The sequence below is a fragment of the Ictalurus furcatus genome, chromosome 19 (assembly GCF_023375685.1).
Source record: "Ictalurus furcatus strain D&B chromosome 19, Billie_1.0, whole genome shotgun sequence".
Taxonomy (NCBI): domain Eukaryota; kingdom Metazoa; phylum Chordata; class Actinopteri; order Siluriformes; family Ictaluridae; genus Ictalurus; species Ictalurus furcatus.
The window spans coordinates 17,127,643-17,147,146 of record NC_071273.1 but is presented as its reverse complement, the minus strand read 5'-3'; the positions used below and the strand labels follow the sequence as shown (position 1 = coordinate 17,147,146).

Here is a 19,504-nt window from a genome sequence, read left to right as displayed (position 1 = left end):
TGTATAGGATAAGTGGTACAGAAAATGGATGGATATAATGTCTCTATTTAAAATAATATATAGGCCAAATATTTAGAGACCTTAACACATTACGGCATTTTATGCTAGGGATCATGTCGTGAGACTTGAGAGCAAACGATAGTCCCTTTATCCCCGTATCAAATTCAATTTTGAATCTCTTTTGTAATTACTTACATTCTCGATTCCCCTGTAGGCCTACGCCTACTCTCCATTACCATGCACACAAATAAACTGTATGCTATTTGTATATGCCAAGATATATCAATAAAGAGAAAGTTGTTGTATGCTGGGTGACACAGAGGTGAAGTGGATACAGCTCGAGTCAGGTGTCGATTCTAATCTTAGGTTAATCCATGCGTCTGTGTGGGTTTACTCCAGCTTCTCTGAGATTGAGTTCCAGTGATTTTACAATCACAGTGTACCAGTGTTTCATCTCACTCATCAACTCACATACACATTTTTATTTATTTATTACAGCATTTGGCCCTATGCGCCTGTAAAGCAGTCATCTGACCCATTTTTCATAGGTTACAATGATCAGCTCTGGTATGGTTTTTGGTGTGCATGGTTTAGGAGGAACAGTGAAGTACTTTCCTGGATGCACATCTGGACCGTGGCCCTCTAATCAGTCTTAAGAAAATCTTCCTCCTTCACGTAACCCGTTTTGATGATCATGACAGTTCAACGAATATGTAAATCTGCCTATAACTTCTAGCAACTTCTTGAGCATGTACTACAACTACTGTAACACTACCTTGTACCCCGTGTTCCCAGGATAGGCTACATAAACTGATCTTTATCCTTGACCAGGATAAAGTGCTTACTGAAGATGAACAATGTCCATGCTTAGTATTCTGTGGTCACAGTGGTCTAATTCAATTGATTCCTCTTTCTCAGTCATTAAAAAACAAAAAACAAAAAACAAAAAAAGTTGACACGAGGTGCTTTGTGGCCACAAAGTAGACCTCAAGAAACTTAACAGCCACCTCATCAGCTCTGTGCAAATACCATGTTCTCTGCATTAAAATTTTTTTTTAAAGGTATTTTATACAAAAGGCCATACAGAAACCAATGCAAGTCTGCAAAGGACATTTACTACAGGGAAGTGTGTGCTTCTGGAGTAGAAGACTGTTCAGGACACTCTTTATCAGCTATCTAGGTCTGTAAAATGAAGATGATTATGATAAATGACACAAATGCCTGTTGTGCGCTATAGCATTGTACACATGGAGATCAATAACCCTGCTTAAAGATCTCACAGGTAAACTAGTGCCTCACTTTATTTACTTATCTTGCATTTTAATACAGTAGTCTTCTGATATATTGGATGTATGATTTAGTTATGGGTGGCATATTAACACAGTGGGTAGCATTGCCACCTCACAGCATCAGGGCCCCTGAGCTTGGGTTACTTTCCATGTAGAATTTCATATGTTCTCCTCAGGTCACTGTGGGTTTCCACCAGATTGTCTGGTTTCCTAAACTGCCCCTAGGTGTGAATAAGTGTGTGAATGTGTGTGTGCACATGCATGTACTGTCTGGTGTATTACCACCATACACGTAGTATTCCCATTATAGGCGCTGGATCCACCCCGACCATGATTAGTTTAAAGCTGAAGATGAACTAATCAATGATTATTTATTTATTTAAACAAAGTAAAGAACCTCACACTTGCTTTTTCCCCTCAAGTAGGGTTTTATTGTTTACTGATAAATGGCCAGAGTGTTCATAATGAAGAGTCTAAACAAGGATTTATGTCTACACATTACAAATAGTTCAGGATGGTACACATAGCTGGGTGATTACTTTGACCACAAGAGGGCGCTTTTGGATATATAATGCACCACAAGGCATCAGGTAAGCTCTCCCAACATGCTCAGGTTTGCAGGTCTAATAAAACACTATAAACTATTGAATGCGATTAAAACGAATAAATCATTATTAATATACACCCAGAACTATATGTGAATATGTTGAATATGATTCAATATGATTAAAAAAAAAAATTAGTTCAGTGTTAGACATGGTCCGATTACCTGATCGGACCAACCTCATAAAATGAGCCGAAAGCCAAGAATCTTACACAGCGTCTAATTACAAACATAAATTGAAAATTTAAATTGTAATCACAAAGGGTCATAAGGATTTGATCGATTCAATGATTAAACTATGGTCCAGTGTAACAGCTTTCAGCAACATTAATACACCTGGTAAGAAGGGAGTATTATGAAGACAACACATTATAAACATTACAGTAATACAACACACAGTGGAAATCAGTTGTGTGCAGATGCAGATCACTGATGATTCCCTGCTATACAAGATCACCATGATTCACAAATCAGTATAACCTGTCCATACACAATCAGTAGTAAAATCCCTTCATGCACTCATTTTACATTGCACTTCATCTTTCTTCCCCAGTAATAAGAACACATGATGTTATGGTGTTATAAATAATTGTAGGAGTGTAGGTTAGTAGAAGCTATATATGATACCGAGTAAAAATATATAATACATATAAAAGCAACACCACTTAATGTGTTCAGCACTTAAAGATTTGTGCCTCTAGCATAGAGTTCAGTCGACAGAGTTATGCATGATGGCCCTCACAACATAAAAGACAAATAAAACACATTTGTAAATAAGGAACACAGTTAATGTTTGTTCTTTGGCATTCAGGAGTACAAATAAAGAAATAGAACATTTCAGAGAAAAATCACTCTTAAAATTTTCACATATGAACTGATAGCATTATTCCAGTAATAATGAAGCGAATATAGTGTGTGGATTATACGTCTCCCAGCAGTACCACCGGTTCTCTCAGTCACATTTGGGAATTTTACAGAATGACGCAGCTCGAGCCGGACGATTCCTGGGATCTGTTTGTGAAAGATATACATCTGATTACACTTCCAGAAACTTCAGAACAGAAACACTGGCAAATAAAATGATCACAATGTTGAAATTATAATACTGACTCACTTTTCACCCAATACTATCCGAAAAAAGTTTAAGTAGCCCTTGAATCACAAGTGCTTCATAAAATTCTTCTTAGGCACGCACCAGTGCTTCACTTTCGATATGAGACTAATATCAGAGCTCTGAGTCATGGCCTTTTTGCCATTGCTTCATTTCAGCTCATGATGAGCACAAGATAGAAAATAATGATCTTAAGGAAACTGCTTGAGTTTCAAATCAAGTCTGATCTGACAACAGTTTGTGATTTGAGGCTAGTACTGGTCCGATACCGTACCCAAACATGGATTGGTATGGATTGGAATTAAAGGTAAAACTTAAATGTACATTTTTGTCCTTCAATGCTATCTGAACAGTAACTTTAAGATTAAATGACCAAATATAAAAACATGAAATATACACCTGTAAATAGTGCTGTTAATATGATAGCAAACATTCTGTATCTACATTTTAATGCAGTGTATATGGTTTGGAGAATTCGGGAATAAAAAGCTCTAATAACCATAAATAAATACATACATGGTGCATATGGTGGTACATACAATATTTGCCTATTGTATCTAATATTTAAATATTTAGATTGTATTCATAAATTACCTTTGTAGAACCATTATATCTATATAACATTGATATTGTGATAAAATATAATAATAATAATAATTATTATTATTATTATTTTAACAAACACAAATGTAGCTAATTTTATATAAATGGTACAATTTTGTACTGAACCTTTAAAACTGTAAAATGTTAACTTTTTTTCTTTTTACAGATTTCTTTTTTTTTTTTCCAAATACTTTTATTTAATGTCTACAAAAAAAAAAATTAGCATTGACTGAGATTTCCTGATAGTGCATCATAGAAATACCTTCAAGTATCATGAAATATTATTTTTGTATGTGTCATATTGTCCACACTTAGTTGTGTGTAATATTTTCACACTAGAAGGAAAGAGTCCCTGGCTATGAAAAGTTTGACCTCCAACCCCAGTATCTGCTTGAGATGTTTCCAAAACAGATGCCATGTCATAAGAAAATAAACAAACAAACAAACAAAAAAACCCCCACAGAAATGGCCTATATAATTTTAAGGTTCTGAAGCGGACACATTTTAAAACAGGTCTGACATTATATCTAAAAGCCTCATGTGAATGTGTTCTTTTCAGAGATACTACTTTTTCTATCCTGATACAGATACTTTAAGGTTTAAAATGTTAGTTTTTTTTTGGTTAAATCATAAATAATACATAAAAAACATATCTAAATGCACCACTTCCACCACAGCTTTAACATAAAATCACTTACACTGCATATATAATAAATATAATAGTGTAGAAAGATAATTAAAATCAATATTACCAAAGATTTTTTTAAATTTGTAAACATTTCCAGGTCCAAAAAACAAACTTTTCAAATTCCAATCTTTTCCATTTGTTACAGGATCGGATCAAGTTCACTTATTTTTTTCCATACTGTTGTTTGCTGGTATCAGTTACAGTACTGTGCAAAAGTCTTTAAAAGAAATGCTGTAGAGCAAAGATAACTTCAGAAATAATGAAATTAAATGTTTCTACATTAAAAAAAATACTATAAACAGCAGTAAAAATTAATAAATGAAACAAAGGCAACATTTAGTGTGACGACCATTTGCTTTAAAAAAAAAATTTTTTTTTAAATAATAATAATAAGAAAAAGTAGTTTTAGGTAGAATTAGCGCAGTTTTATAAGGAAACAAGCTATAAGTTTTACTGCAGAACCAGCCACAGTTCTTCTGGAGACTTTGTCACGCTTGCTTCTTATTTTTGCAACGACCACAAAAACAAAATTAATTACATAAGTGGTCTTTTACATAATCTGCTGCTTTCTTTACAGACATACAAAGATGTTTCTGTAACATTTAATTTTGTGCTGGAAAACTAACGCTTGGAAACCTAAAATGTTTTTGTATGGACTCGATAATGTAAAAGCCATAAAATAAAATTCTATAACAAAGTTTGTGCTTAAAAAAATAAATAAAAATAAAATAAAATAAAATAAAATAAATATAATATTATATATATATATATATATATATATATATATATATATATATATATATACACACACACACACACATATACACACACACACCATTTTTGCACAGTACTGTATCTCTAGGTGTTAGTGTATTTTTTCTCTTTTATGTTTGTACAGGTGTATAATTCAAAAACAGTTGAAAAAACAAAGCAAAACAAGACAAAAACCTAAATCCAAAGGCTAGCATCATCCTTTGGCGATGTGACTGTGTACCTTCCAGAAGGAACCTCAGAGAGTTTTATCTTTTTGGATGCGCTGCCTGCACTCTCTCCAGCTGGAGGTCTGTAGTTGCTCATGCCGCTCTCAGTCCCCTGTTCACTCGCCTGCATAAACAACACACACACACACTCAAAGTCTCTATGGAGGGTAACAGAGGATCGGCTGAATAATTCACCCCTTTAGTTTATTTTTCTTTGCAGTGAAGTGTGTGTGATGGTGTGAGTCTCTGACCATAGCCCTCTTCCTGCTGTGTATTTGGGACGAGGCCGGGGCAATCTGCTGGCTGTGTGTGGCTGCGCGGAGCGGCGGTCGGAGGAGCTCCTCTCTCTTGTGCACTACTGTGTTCTTCGTTTTCAGCCTTCTGTCGCGAGACACACAGACACACATTAGAGTGCAAACAATTTAAGCCAAATTTAAAAAATAGCATCAAAGACAATTCAACCAGCTAAACACATTTCTAATATATATATATTAATTATATATAACTAATTGACCCTAAGGTCTCCTGTGAGATATGTTCAGCTTCCTCTTAAAACTTCTTCCTTGTCAACATGCTCATCGATGAGCATGTTGCACTGAAACCCAGATGTGTGGAAAAGTGTGTGTGTGTGTGTGTGTGTGTAAGTAATGATATTAGACTTAAGTTTACATCTAATGCCAAGAACGTTATTCGGGCTACTCTTAGCAAGAATGCACAAAAACCCATCCCAAATTCAGGCCAAGATTGCATTTCATTGGGATCAAAGATTATGAAACTGTGACATTAATATCTACTAATTTTAGAAATGCTAGAAAGATCAAATTTCTCCAGCACAAGCAATAAATCTAAACATGATCTTGATACTACTGTAATAGCAGAAGTCTGATAGTTGCACACAAAAGCAAAACACTGTATTCACATTACTGATAATCACAGAGATTTGGATTTTAAAATCCAATAGGCAGCAATGTGACACAGACCAGAGACATCAGCAGTTTTATATTGTTGTTTTTTCTTTCCGTTTTGCAATTAAGATAAATTTATGTACAAATGACAAAATATTGGGCAAATTTAAAGTCACACTAAATATAAAAACAAACAAAAAAACCCAGTCATCTGAGTGTAAAAAGTTTTGCTGCACTCTTAATAAAACTATGAAGATAAAAACCTCATGGAAAACCACTTCAGCCCTGTCACAAATGGTGCCTCAACGCCTCCTTTATACTCTATGCACTCAATAAAACCTGCCTAATATAAAAATCAGATAAATCTATGTCCAGATATCTGTAAAGCTGCTTTGTGACAATGTCCACGTTAAAAGAACTATATTAATAACATTTAATTGAATGGAATTTAATTGAATATGATTGATCCCTTCTGTTAATTGCACAATAATAGTAAAAAAACGGTACTCCTGACAGATTCCAGTCCAGACTAGAGGTCGACCGATCGATCTGTTTTGCCGATTAATCAGAACCGATAGCTGGATCTATTAGAAATCTGCAAAATTCCATAAAGATAGTTTTCCCCGGTTGCATCCGTTGCGGGAGCGGCTGAGAAGGTTCCGCTGTCATTATACAGTACGAGCGGCCTCTAGAGGCAAAATAAACACTATGAATGACAAATTTTGTTGTGTTATTTGAAGTGTTTTTTATTTTATTTATTTTTTTATATACCCAACTTAGTTATCATATCGACAAAATCCATTATCGGTCGATCTCTAGTCCAGACAGAGTCCTCATCAATGCGGACATTGTCAAAGAGTGCTTTGAAGGCTCATAGGATGGTTTTATACTTGCATTTAACTATGCTTATATACTGTGTGTATACAAGATAGCACAGAAAAAACAATTCCACATAAATGACATGCAGTACATTGACAATTTACACATTAACCAATTTCACCACTTTCACTAGTTTCGTTTTGATGAAACTTCTTGTGTAGCCTACAAACCAACTGAAAAGTCTGTTTTCCAAACCAATCTCCTGTATCTTCTAGATCATTGTTTCTCAAATGTTTTGAATCCAGGGTTCCATTTAGAAAAAAAAAAAAAAACCACTCTAATTTACCTCTAATGAACATATTCAACTATCCAAATATTAGACACATTATTTAAATGTATACAATAATATTCAGTTTCTTTACTGGACTTTTTATTCCTGAATTTTCCTGTCATATAATTTTTTTTTTGTAAAAATATTATTAAAATTGTCATTAGGTCCAAGATTGTTCAACTTAGCCATACTTATTTTTGAGTTAGAGGTTAAAATTTAACCAATTGACAGTGACAGTTCATGTAGGCTAATATCTATAAAACTCAATAAATAAATATAATAACTTGGATAATTGTGGGTTCTGACTTTCACGACTGTTACAAGATGTACAGAAATCAGGGCAACACTTCCTGGACCCCACTGTGAGAACCAATAATCATGGTAGATTAGTAAATGCTTTTAAAAGTAAGGTCATGATGTGCAATTGAAGAGGCAGCTCATGACAACAATCACAGAGCAAAGTTTTAAAGAAAATCCAACAAAGCATGTGTTAGTATGTTTAACATCTCCATGCTGGGAAATATGTGTCCCAAAATACTAGTCAACATGGAAACTTGACAGACGGAGAAGTTTCGGCTCGGAACTTCCCTCTACTGAATATCGCCTTTAATCCACCAGATGTACAAAAGGTATATAAAAAAAATACAGCTTGGGTATCTGCTGCATCTGAGCACACACTTGTCAAGTATGGTCTGTACTTATACTGTATAGCGCTTTTTTTTATTTTTTAAACCTTAGTGGTTCTACAAAGCGCTTCTCATTCACCCATTCACACACACACACTCGCACACCAATGGTAACAGAGGCACTAACTTGCCATCGGGAGCAACTTGGGGTTCAGTGTCTTGCCCAAGGACACTTTGGCATGTGGAGTAACGTGGGCCGGGAATCGAACCTCCAACCCTCTACCTCCTGAGCCACAGTAGCCCCATAGTTTAACTCCAGCCACAGAGGGCGCTTGTGAGCACCACTGTCATTGCCAGAAAGACTTTGGGGATGTGATGGGCATAAGAAAGCGCACGATTTTACAGGTGTTATTGAGTCATAAAATATAAGGGCCAATTATTACCAGTACACAATGTGCGTACTAGTCATTTGTTATTATACTGGTTTCTCCGAGAAGAGAGGTCTGTGGTGGGAAAAAAAAAAAAATACGATCCTTAAAAAGTTTTGGGTGACTTAGTGCTTTAATTGTAGGTTGAATTTTAACAAGTATTTGTTCTTCCTCTCTCAAGCAGCAGAGAAGTAAAAAAAAAAAAAAAGAAAAAAAAAAGTGCTCACTTGACTACATCTCAACAGGTCATTTGCTTTATCTTTCTATTTCTCACAAACAAACACACCTTTTCCTCCTCCTGCGGCTCGCCTCTGACCTCGGCCACCACAACCTGTCCAGCTCAGTGGCTAATTACACTCCCTTGAGCTCGTGCTTTGGGCAGAGGGCCAGCGGCGAGAAGGCTTCTCACTGTGAGGCCTCTGTGCACCGCCATCACTCTGACAGGCCTATAAACTAATTAGCCTAGCCATGAGAGTCGGGTCTTTTCCCCTGTGAGGAGCTCGCCCTGATGCTAACCTCCTCGTGCCCCCATGTCCTCTGAAAGGAGACAAGGTTGATGCTAAACTAGCCGTGACTTGCCTTTACTATAGGTTGGAGCGCTCAAGGAGAGGACAGAGAGAGAAAGGAGCTCTGTGGTTCACAATTAAGTTAGTCTCACGGTGTGAAGATATGGATAAAGCTAGCGCATACCCGATGGCCAGGCAAAGACTGCGGTACCAATCGTTAATGTCCTCCTGATCGCTGGACATGAGGAGCAGCTTGGCTCTGGAGAAGGTCAACTGTAAGAGATGAGGGAAGACAGAAAACATGAAAGAAAGAGGATGAACAGTCTTTATTGTTGAATTCTCTATTCTGATTGGTGCTGATTCATTTTAATTTCATTGATAGGGTAAACAATTGACAAGTTTAATAATAAACATTAAAAACTTATATGACTATTAAAGAACATAAAAAAAATAGTTTAATTGAAGGAGTCCGCAGTTTCAGTAAGTTTTCCGCCACAGGAAAGCCTTTGTAGTTTCTGACTTCTTGGTAACATGACAATGTGTTATTATTATTGTTATTATTATTATTATTATTAATAATAAGAGAAAGAAAAATGAGACAGCAGAGAAAGACTGTCATAAGTGATGACAGAAAATAATTTGTTCTGTGGGAGTTACAAGACATTAAATCTAATCTACAAATGGTTTAAAAAGCATGTGCCATTCGTTAATCAATTATAAATAGTAATTACTGGTATAAGAACAATAAAAACACCTCAGGACTTTTTGCTATTACAGGAGGAAAATAACCAAATTTGGGGAGGTAACAGTAACTCTTTCATGTTAGGCTGCATCACACTGCCCCAGTGATGATTATTTTCCTGCAACAGAACATCCTGTCATGTTTTATTCCTTACGTATACAAGTACCGAACAGTGAAGTCCTATTCTTCACATGTCCCAGCTTGTTAGGAAGCTGGGGTCAGAGCGCAGGGTCAGCCATGATACTGCACCCCTGGGGCAGAGCGGGTGAAGGGCCTTGTTCAGTGGCAGTTTGGTGTTGTTCATAGCCTTCTGATTGGTAGCGCAGAACCATAACCACTGAGCCACCACTGCTCAGAGAGAAATAACAGAGAGAAGGATCTTCCGTCACAAAGATGTGCTGGTGAAAGTTCTCTAGACGTAGCGGCTAAGGGAGCACATAACACCTTGTGCTCACTAGAGGGCAGCCCTGAACCAGTAACCCCAAGCATATTCCAACACAACCCAATGGCAAATGAAGATGGTTTACACTACCATTATTAGCCATGGACTTCACAGAAATGACGGGACATTAATTACAGAAAGTAATAGCAAGGGCAAGACAACATCTGTGGCCTTCTGTGCATTGCATGTCTCCTGCAAGAACCAAGCCTAACCTCATGGATCCACCTTCGACCACGATGATTGTTCATGTACATGCCAGGATGTCAACTCACAAAGCAGGCCATCAACTAGAGAATAAAACAGCTGGAGGAAAACCAAGAGAGACACCTGTCGACCAAAGATGCACATTCGATGCTAATTTGGGGGCCCCCTGCACTCGAGAAGTTAGTTCAGCGTCTCTCTTTTCCTACTGCTATCAGCCGGCTCATCCTCCGAGTCAACAGTAATTACCATCACTCATCCATGCTGAGGAGACTTTAGCGAGAGATTAGGCATGTCAAACAACACAATGGGTGCTGTCCAAGTCCAAACAAAAAGGCACGGGCTTTATCCTTGAATAATTACAAACCGGAACCCATTAGAGTGGATTATAATTGGGGGCCTGGAAAATATTAAATGACCTTTCACATTTACCTGGGGCCATCGGAACAGAGGAAACAGCGGCGGTTACCGGCGGCATATCAATAACCAGCTCTAATCTTTATTACAGCCAGGAACGGAATCCTAACGAGGAGAAGACGAGGAAGCAAAGGATACTTGGCGAAAATAACGGCACCCTCGTTAAATCTGGCAGAGGGGTATATCTTATTATATATTAAACAGATTAAGATTCCAAATGTACCATCAAAAGTGTTATCTAATTACAGAGTTCAGTGAGCAAGGCACAAGCTGGTCTGAAGTGCCATTTATATCAGGTGGCCACCACACGGGGGACGGGAGGCTCGATTTATGCACACGTAGATCCTGCTTCTATTGCAACTTGGTAATTAGGGATTTGTCATGCAATCTGACCCTCTTAGGTAAGAATGACTATGTATAATGTGAATGGCGGAGCACGAACGCTATATTCAAGGCGCACATAATTTCGCTTGATTATTTATACATCAAAGACATTCTGTCATGGATGCAGAATAATATTCAGCAGGAGAAGGGGGGAGACAAGTATAGAACTGAAAGATAGGGGAGAAGGAAGAAGGGGAAAAAAAATTGGAATGAAATTCTGCCAAATACAAACATGTGGAAAGGAAATCTTCAGTGCTTTTTTTTTTTCTTTTCCCTGAAAGAACCTCCTTCTCCTTTTACTTCTTCTTTCAAACTTTGCATATAGATTGCCATGGCATTTCCAGCTGTCAAATTTAATTTGGCTTTAATTCTTCATGGCATGGATGAGGAGGGGCCTGAGAGTGCTGACAGTCTCTTTCCCCTCTGGTCCAGGTAGGAGGTGGGGGTGCAGCAGGGATCGATAATGTGTCCTTATGAGAAATTACGACTAATGCTATTGAGTATGCATCTGAGCCCTGGGTCGGATAACAAGCTAATGAAATGCCATTTCTTGCCATTAGATAACGTGCAGCAGCAACAGCCGCAAAGAGGCAGGCTGGAGTGGGGCTGGAAAAGAGAAGAAGAGCAATAACAGTGCTTGAGGAAGATGTATTTGCTGGTACAGAGGATGAGCTCTCTCTCTGCTCTAATCTGATGGAGTGGTGCGAGAGGGTTCTCTTATCCCATCAGGACAAGTGTTTAAGCAGTCCATCAGCGAGCTCTAAATGATGCCCAAACCATACAGGACATCACAGGGCCTCACGCATGATCTCAGTGCATCTCCAATCTGAAATTATAGACTTGTGATAGTCGGTGCTTTGAGAATATCAAGAGATTTTTGTTTTCTATGAGGCAAATACAATGTGATGTATAGCAAAAAATATGACATAAATGGAGCATTAAATTCTGTCCTCTGCATCTACTGCATGTAAGACTTACTTTTTTAAACTTGCATTTTGACTGCTGATGTCTACTTTTATTATTATTGTTATTATTCTTATTAATCTTTATAAAAAAAAATTCTGCGTATTGCTTATCTTGTGTACAGCGCTTTGAGAAGCTGCTTTTAAAGGTGCTCTATAAAATAAAGTTTATTATGATGTAGTTGAACAAATACATTCGTCCATCCATCCGTTTTCTGTACCTCTTATCCTGCACAGGAGTCTATACCAGGGAAATCGGAGCACAAGGCAGGGGATACCCTGGGCAGGATGCCAAAACATTGCAGGGCATAATGGCACACACACTCGCATCCATTCACACACACTACGGACAAATAGACATGCCAATCAGACTACAACGCACGTCTTTGGACTGAGGAGGAAACTGGAGTACCCAGAGGAAACCCTCCACGCACATTCAAACTCCATGCACACAGGGCGGAGGCAGAACTCAAACCCCAAACCGGGGAGGTGCGAGGTAAATGTGCCCCCTCCCAATGCACTCTGTTTTTTAGGTTTATAATGAAACAATATGAATGAATCTAAATTTAATAGAGTGCTTAAAAAAAGTGATTTTTTTTTTTTCAAGCTTACAAAACAGCATAATTGAGCAGACTGAAGATGGACAATATGAAACCCCTCGTTCCTGTATGAATATTGATAAGCACAACACTCAAACTGTTCAGTTGGGACTGCAGTGGTTGAGAGTGCAATACACTCAGCTGAATGTTTCACGACAGCACACAGATCATTTAGATGTAATTTGTCACCCGACGGCAACACAGGCCTGGAAAGAGATCAAGCAGTGAGGAGACACATTAAAGCTTGAACCGTTATGAGGAACCAGAGCAATTAGAGAGAGAAGAATGATGCATGGAGCATTTTTGCTAACTTGGGGATCCAATCTGTCTGAAATCAATTAATCTTTTAACCTCATGTGTGCAGAAATGTTACACTTGATAGAGGGGATTTGGCAAGAATGGTGACAAATCTGAAAATTGCTTCAGACTTAATGGAGGAAACTTTTCAGTAGGTTTTTTTTTTGGTGCAATTTTCAGAGTACTGGGTAAATATGTTTTGGTAACTGGTAAGTGGTAAATGCCAGACATTAAGCAGCTAAGTGTGTAGTACAAACACTACTAACATCTTTAATTATGCTGTAGAACAGATGGATAAACCAAGACATTTTAGTTAGAAAATGGTCTCATTTGGAAGTTTGAACTTTAAAAAAAAAAAAAGAAAGAAAGAAAAATTCGGTGGTGTTTTTAACCACACACATACTGGCAGTTGTAGCGTCAACCTTTCTAGCATTTTATTATTCCATCCATCCATTTTCTATACCGCTTATCCTACAGGGTCACAGGGAACCTGGAGCCTAGCCCAGGGAGCATGGGGCACAAAGTGAGGTACACCCTGGACGGGGTGCATTTTATTGTTATTTAATCAAAATATCTTGGTACCTTATTAACCAAAACAATTTCCCAGTACTTCTGGAATCTGTACTATATACATACATGATTAATATCTAAAGCTGGAGTATTCATCTAAAAATCCTGAATGTACAGCTACATTCCTTGCTTCAAAAGGTCTGAATAAGCAAATAACATGACTGAATGGTGACAATAATAAACACTTAACCATTTATGATTAGTCTGATGAGATAATTAGATGCTGACATTCCTCTCTGTAGCTTATAACTGCTTTATTTTGTCATTAAATAGAAATGAAACCCTGTCATTAAAACCAGGTCTGAATAGTGGCATCTAGCATCATACTGTTGTATGCATTTTATATTTTATATTATATATATACACACACATATATATATAGTATTTTTAATAATCGTGATATGATATTTTGGCTTTATCCCACTTTGGCTTTATCCCACTTTTGGCTCCAGTATATACAGCAGTAGTGAACATGGTGCGTCACTCACACTGATGAGGCCTCCCTGGCTGTGGGTGTGGCCAAACACTTTGTCCACGGTGCACTCCTTAAGCGGGTAGACACTCTGACATGTCAGCTTGTCTCCATTTGTCGGGTGCATCGGACTACACCGCTTGGCTTGAACCAAGATGTCGGAGAAGAGGAAAAACATCTTGGGTTTGGTCTCCGTGCCTTTAGGGGGCACCGTTTTCAGCCAACCTTCACGGACATACCAGCGACCTGACAGATAGAGGAGAGGAGAAAGAGCGCACGTCAGGATAGAGTCCTCAGACTCATTAATATACTGTATTGACTTATCAATTTACATCCAACTTACAAACATCCAACATGTGCACTGGATGGTGTTTACAAAGCCATAAAGGGTAAAATCCCAGATGCAGCCATTGTAGAGTCTGCTCTCTGCTCGGACTGACTGGCAGGTGTATGATGGCTACTAAATTGGATGCTGACATTTTGCAAGATAAGATTAAATTTCACTCTCACCACCGTTTCCTTATTTGCCCTGGCACACCTTGAGATTGCAGCTGCAGCGGAGGGTTCAAAATGGATACTCTGAGCAAAAACGAAGCGCTTTCTATGATTAGCGGAGGGGCCGAGCAGGGGTCAAATTGCTTTTAAAATGCCACGGGTTTTAATATGTGACTACAATAAGGACATGTCGCGAGAGACTCTCAGGTGGTGTGTGAACATTAGATTTGATGGCTCCTGTATATCGGTTAAATCAATTTAACTGGGCAAAGTCTGCTTGCTGCACAACAAATGGTGAGGTCTAAATCAGGAGGCCATCTCTGAGCAAAAAAACAACAACTCAATGCTAACAACATCCAGAGACAGTATTGTCCCATGTGCCAGGGGAAACTGATCCTGTGGTAATAGGAGATAGATTACAGTCTCTTATGATAGTCATAATCATTTGTATAACTATTCTCACAATGAGGTGTGTGCAATATCAAACGACATTTCCCGTCTGTCCAAGCATCTTCACGTCTTGTGAAATTCGGTTTCTGTAGTCAGAAACAAAGCAAGACACATGAAGAGGGAACTGACAGAATTCCTTGCAGTGTGTCATGTTGAGCTTTTCAGCCTCACGTATCAGATAAAGTCGATAATAATACTAGTGTCAAGTTTTATGCCCCATCCACATGTATATATATTTCTGAAAGCATCCTGTCCACAGAAAAACATCTTCCAAATTAAAGAACACTGAGAAAATATGTTTTTGCATGGATGGCTTAGTGGTTAGCACGTTTGCCTCGCACGTCCAGGGTTGGGGGTTGTACACCCCTCCATGTGCACGGAGTTTGCATGTTCTCCCCGTGCTTCACGGGTTTCCTCCCCCGGTCTAAAGACAAGCGTTGTAGGCTGATTGGCATTTCCAAATTTTCCGTAGTGTGTGAATGTGTGTGATTGTGCCCTGCGATGGGTTGGCACCCCGTCCAGGGTGTCCCCTCGCTTTGTGCCCCGAGTTCCGTGTGATAGGCTCCAGACTCCTCCTCGACCTTGTGTAGGATGTGGTATGGAAAATGGATGGATGTTTCCAGTTATTTTTGAAAATGCTAAATGCCATAGCATCAACCCGTGCATGCCCATTGCTGACCAGGTCATCACTTTGTGGTCTGTAATGTCTTATTTGATAACACGTTTAAAATTAAATTTCACTTTGCTTTATTATTACACTCTTGTGCAGAGAACATGATGCATGCTGTATTGCTCCTGAATTCACCACTCTGGAGGTAAGAACTAGAGAACCAGACAACACTTGAACCCATAGTGGTCTATTTTCGCTTCGGCTAACTAAATTAGCCACAATGACGCTTGATAGTGGCAATAGTGGGAATTAGCCCTTGCTTCATTTCTGCCTAATGTGGTAATGCAGCAGCGCTTTAGTACACCTGGGCAGTGGTGGCTTAGCGGTTACTGATCGGAAGGTCGAGGGTTCAAGCCCCGGCGCTGCCAAGCTACCACTGATGGGCCCTTGAGCAAGGCCCTTAACCCTCTCTGCTCCAGGGGCACTGTATCATGGCTGACCCTGTGCTCTGACCCCAACTTCCTGACATGCTGGAGTATGCGAAGAAAAGAATTTCACTATGCTGTAATGTATACGTGATCAATAAAGACTCATTATCAACATTGTTATTAATCTGTCTAGCTCTCTCACCTGTACAGTGTGCTCAAACAGGTCACTTTCCAAAGCTTACATTTTATGTTAATGCCACTACATTTGTCATCTCATACTTCACTAACTAGCCGAACTAGCAGAGTCTCTGTTGTAATAATAATAATAAAAATAATAATAATAATCTTTATTTTATAGAGCGCCTTTAAAAGCAGCTTCTCAAAGCACTGTACACAAAATAAGCAGTACACAGAAAAAAAATTAATAATAAAAATAATAATAAAAATAATAAAAGTAGACATCAGCAATCAAATGCAAGTTTAAATAAGTAAGTCTTAAGTTGAGCTTTAAAAATGCTAAAGGTCTGAGCTTCCCTAAGTTCGAAAGGAAGACAGTTCCAAAGGGCAGGAGCAGAGACAGAGAGAAAAAGCCCTGTCACCCATAGATTTTAAGCGGGTTTGTGGAACAGTTAACAGATTACACTGTGACGAGCGCAGTCTGCGATATGGGAGTGTAAGGAATTAATAAAGCAGATAAGTAATGAGGAGGAAAGCCATGTAATGCTTTGTATGTCAGCATCATTTGGGGTGGCTCAGGTGGTAGAGCGGGTTGTCCACTAATCGTAGGGTTGGAGGTTCGATTCCCGGCCCACATGACTCCACATGCCGAAGTGTCCTTGGGCAAGACACTGAGCCCCAAGTTGCTCCTCATGGCACGTTAGCGCCTTGCATGGCAGCTCTGCTACCATTGGTGTGTGTGTGAATGTGTGAATGAGAACCAGCGTAAAGCGTTTTGTAGAACTGCTAAGGTAATAAAAGCGCTATATAAGTGCAGAGCATTTATCAATTTACCATCATAATTTTAAAATCGACACGGAACCTGACCGGGAGCCAGTGCAAGGACTCCAAAACGGGAGTAATGTGATTCCATATCCTGGTCCCAGTCAGGATCCTGGCGGCAGAGTTTTGTACATATTAGAGTTTATCGATTGTGGATTTAGAAACTCCAGCTAAAAGGGCGTTACAGTATTCTATCCAAGTGACAATGAATCACGCTGTGTTTAATTTGTTTCTCCTATTAAACATGATCGTAACCGCACTAACAATGTGTTTCTGTAATGTCAGACTGTCAAGCAACTGCTAACACACGAATAATGAAAATAGAGCATCAACTGAATCACTAAACACATCATAAATACAGGGTGTCCAAAAAGTTTCTCTACACAGGGGACTATGTTTGCCAGCAGCACGTTTGTTGTGTCTTTGTCAGTAGATGTTCGTGAACATCCGCTTCTCGGTTGGTCCGCAACTCTTCCTGTCTTTTTGAATTTTTTAATAAGTTTCTTCTGAAAAACGCCAGAAGAAAGATGACTAGGGTTCCCGATCACCTGCGTGAACATGCCATAGGCCTGCTGCAGGGAGGCATGAGGACTGCAGATGTGGCCAGAGCAATAAACTGCAATGTCTGTAATGTAAAACGCCTAAGACAGTGCTACAGGGAGACAGGAAGGACAGCTGATCGTCCTTGCAGTGGCAAACCACGTGTAACCATGTGTCCCCCCAGACGTGATTGAGAACTTGCAAATGCCTTGGTGGAAGAGTGGAGTAACATCTCACAGCAATAACTGACCAATCTGGTGCAGTCCATGAGGATGAGATGCACTGTAGTACTTAAAGCATCTGATGATATTGACCCCCCCCCTTTGTTCAGGGACTCATTCCATTTCTGTTTATCAAATGTCAAGTGTTAATTCACCCTATGTAGTGAGACTTTTGGGACACCGTGTGTTTCAATATAAACTAATTGAATGTGTTCCAGGAGTTTTTCCATTAATACTACTGCTGAATGCTACCTGGTCAAAAAAATGAACATAAGCTTGACATCAGTGACCTGTTGAAGCAGCGAATATATTAAATAGTATTTTCTTTCATACAAGCACTGCCATTCTGCCAGTTCCTTTGTCTATGCTTTAAACTGACACATCTACGGAAAACTCTGTCTTCTCCATCAAGAGTACGCAGTTCAAAGAGCAGGAACTTGGAGCGCCCCTCTCCATGTCGTATGCTTTCAACTCCCCCTGTCAAAGAGCACCTCTGCCCAGCTACAAAGGCCCGATGAATTTCTGGGTGCTAAAGGTTGCACTACAAAGGCTGCCGTGTCCTCCTGATGTGACCGGGCCAAAGACTGGGAGACACATGAAAGCCCGTGTGCGTATGATGGGTGCTGGATGACACCGAGCGTGATCATTGTTAATTTGAAGCTGGACTTGGTTTGATACGTTATACTTTCATGTCAGGAATCTACAAAGGCTTCGAGCGGAAAAGCTTTTCAAAGCCTCCGAAGCTACTCTTGACTCTTGAGACACTGAAGTTCTGTTCTTCCTGCTGAAATATATACATGTGCTCAAAGTTATGCCCTGCATTCGTTTTATGAAGAAAGGTGTACTTAAGTATCAGCACAAGAAGAGAAGCAAGGTTGTTGTGTTAATCGATGATTTGTTTTCTATTGTCCCCCCCCCCCCCTCAGTGTCTCTCTTTGTCCTTTAGCATGTAAAAAGTCTACAGATGAGCCAGAGCTTGTGGACAGATGTAGGAGTAGTGGCGGCAGAGCGCCCGCTTATGGCTCTCAGGAAACAGACAAACTGTCTGCCGTATCGATGTCCCATTGATTCAGACTTTGCTTCTGAGAATCGCTTGCACCATTATCTCAATGCGCATGACTTAAAAGAAAACTCCACCCTGATGTACGTTAAACGTGTTTACGCTGAATTATTTGTCATGTGCTTAGTAATTCTGGTGCAAATTTATTTCTGTGAGAAGTTAGTGGTTTGTCATGCTGTTGTCACAGGAGGATACTGCAAGCAGAGTTGCAACAGTGTTTAATAGGAGAAAAATGTTTGGATGATGATCTGTTTGAGCAGAGTGTACAGATGAGGAGGTGAGAAAGCTGGACAGACTAAAGCACTAAAGCGCTGCTGCATCACTCTGTTTAGGCTGAGATCAAGCATGGGCTAAAATCCTTCAACACCACTCTCAGCAAGCATTCAAACTGTACTGTGAGGAAAACCATTAGCCAAAGCAATTATAGATCAATGTGTTGTTGAAGATCACATGTTAGTTATAAACATGAATATGGAAGTTGTTCAGGGTGGATTTTTCCTTTAATATCATATAGGCCAGCTGCACCAGCCTCTTTTCAGGCGCTTCGAGTAAATCATGGATAAAAGTGCAAGTCTGTTAAGTTTGCTCTGTAAAAAAGTCAGCAAGAGGTAGAGAAGCCTTAATGGACATAAGCAAGGAGCTTGGGAGAAATCTAGAGGCCTGAAAATCCTGCCCGTGAGGGAGAGCGAGAGGGATTTTTACACTTCCCACATCCGGCTCTGCGT

The 19,504-nt window shown here is 39.2% G+C and overlaps 1 protein-coding gene across 4 annotated transcripts in view; it reads right to left on the bottom strand.

Moving 5' to 3' along the window:
• Positions 1–1,424: 1,424 nt before the first annotated feature.
• arhgef39 (Rho guanine nucleotide exchange factor (GEF) 39) overlaps positions 1,425–19,504 on the bottom strand; it is a 58,695-nt gene continuing 40,615 nt past the window's right edge. For 2 of the 4 annotated variants that reach the window (XM_053650328.1, XM_053650331.1), the window contains 4 exons: positions 13,993–14,222; positions 9,075–9,163; positions 5,527–5,656; positions 5,203–5,399 (listed from right to left, as the gene is read on the bottom strand). In XM_053650328.1, coding sequence (XP_053506303.1) covers positions 5,244–5,399; positions 5,527–5,656; positions 9,075–9,163; positions 13,993–14,222 — 605 coding nt within the window. In that variant the 3' untranslated portion in view covers positions 5,203–5,243. Of the gene's footprint in view, positions 2,905–5,202; positions 5,400–5,526; positions 5,657–9,074; positions 9,164–13,992; positions 14,223–19,504 lie in introns of those variants that run through there. The other 2 variants (XM_053650330.1, XM_053650329.1) reach the window with 2 other exon arrangements.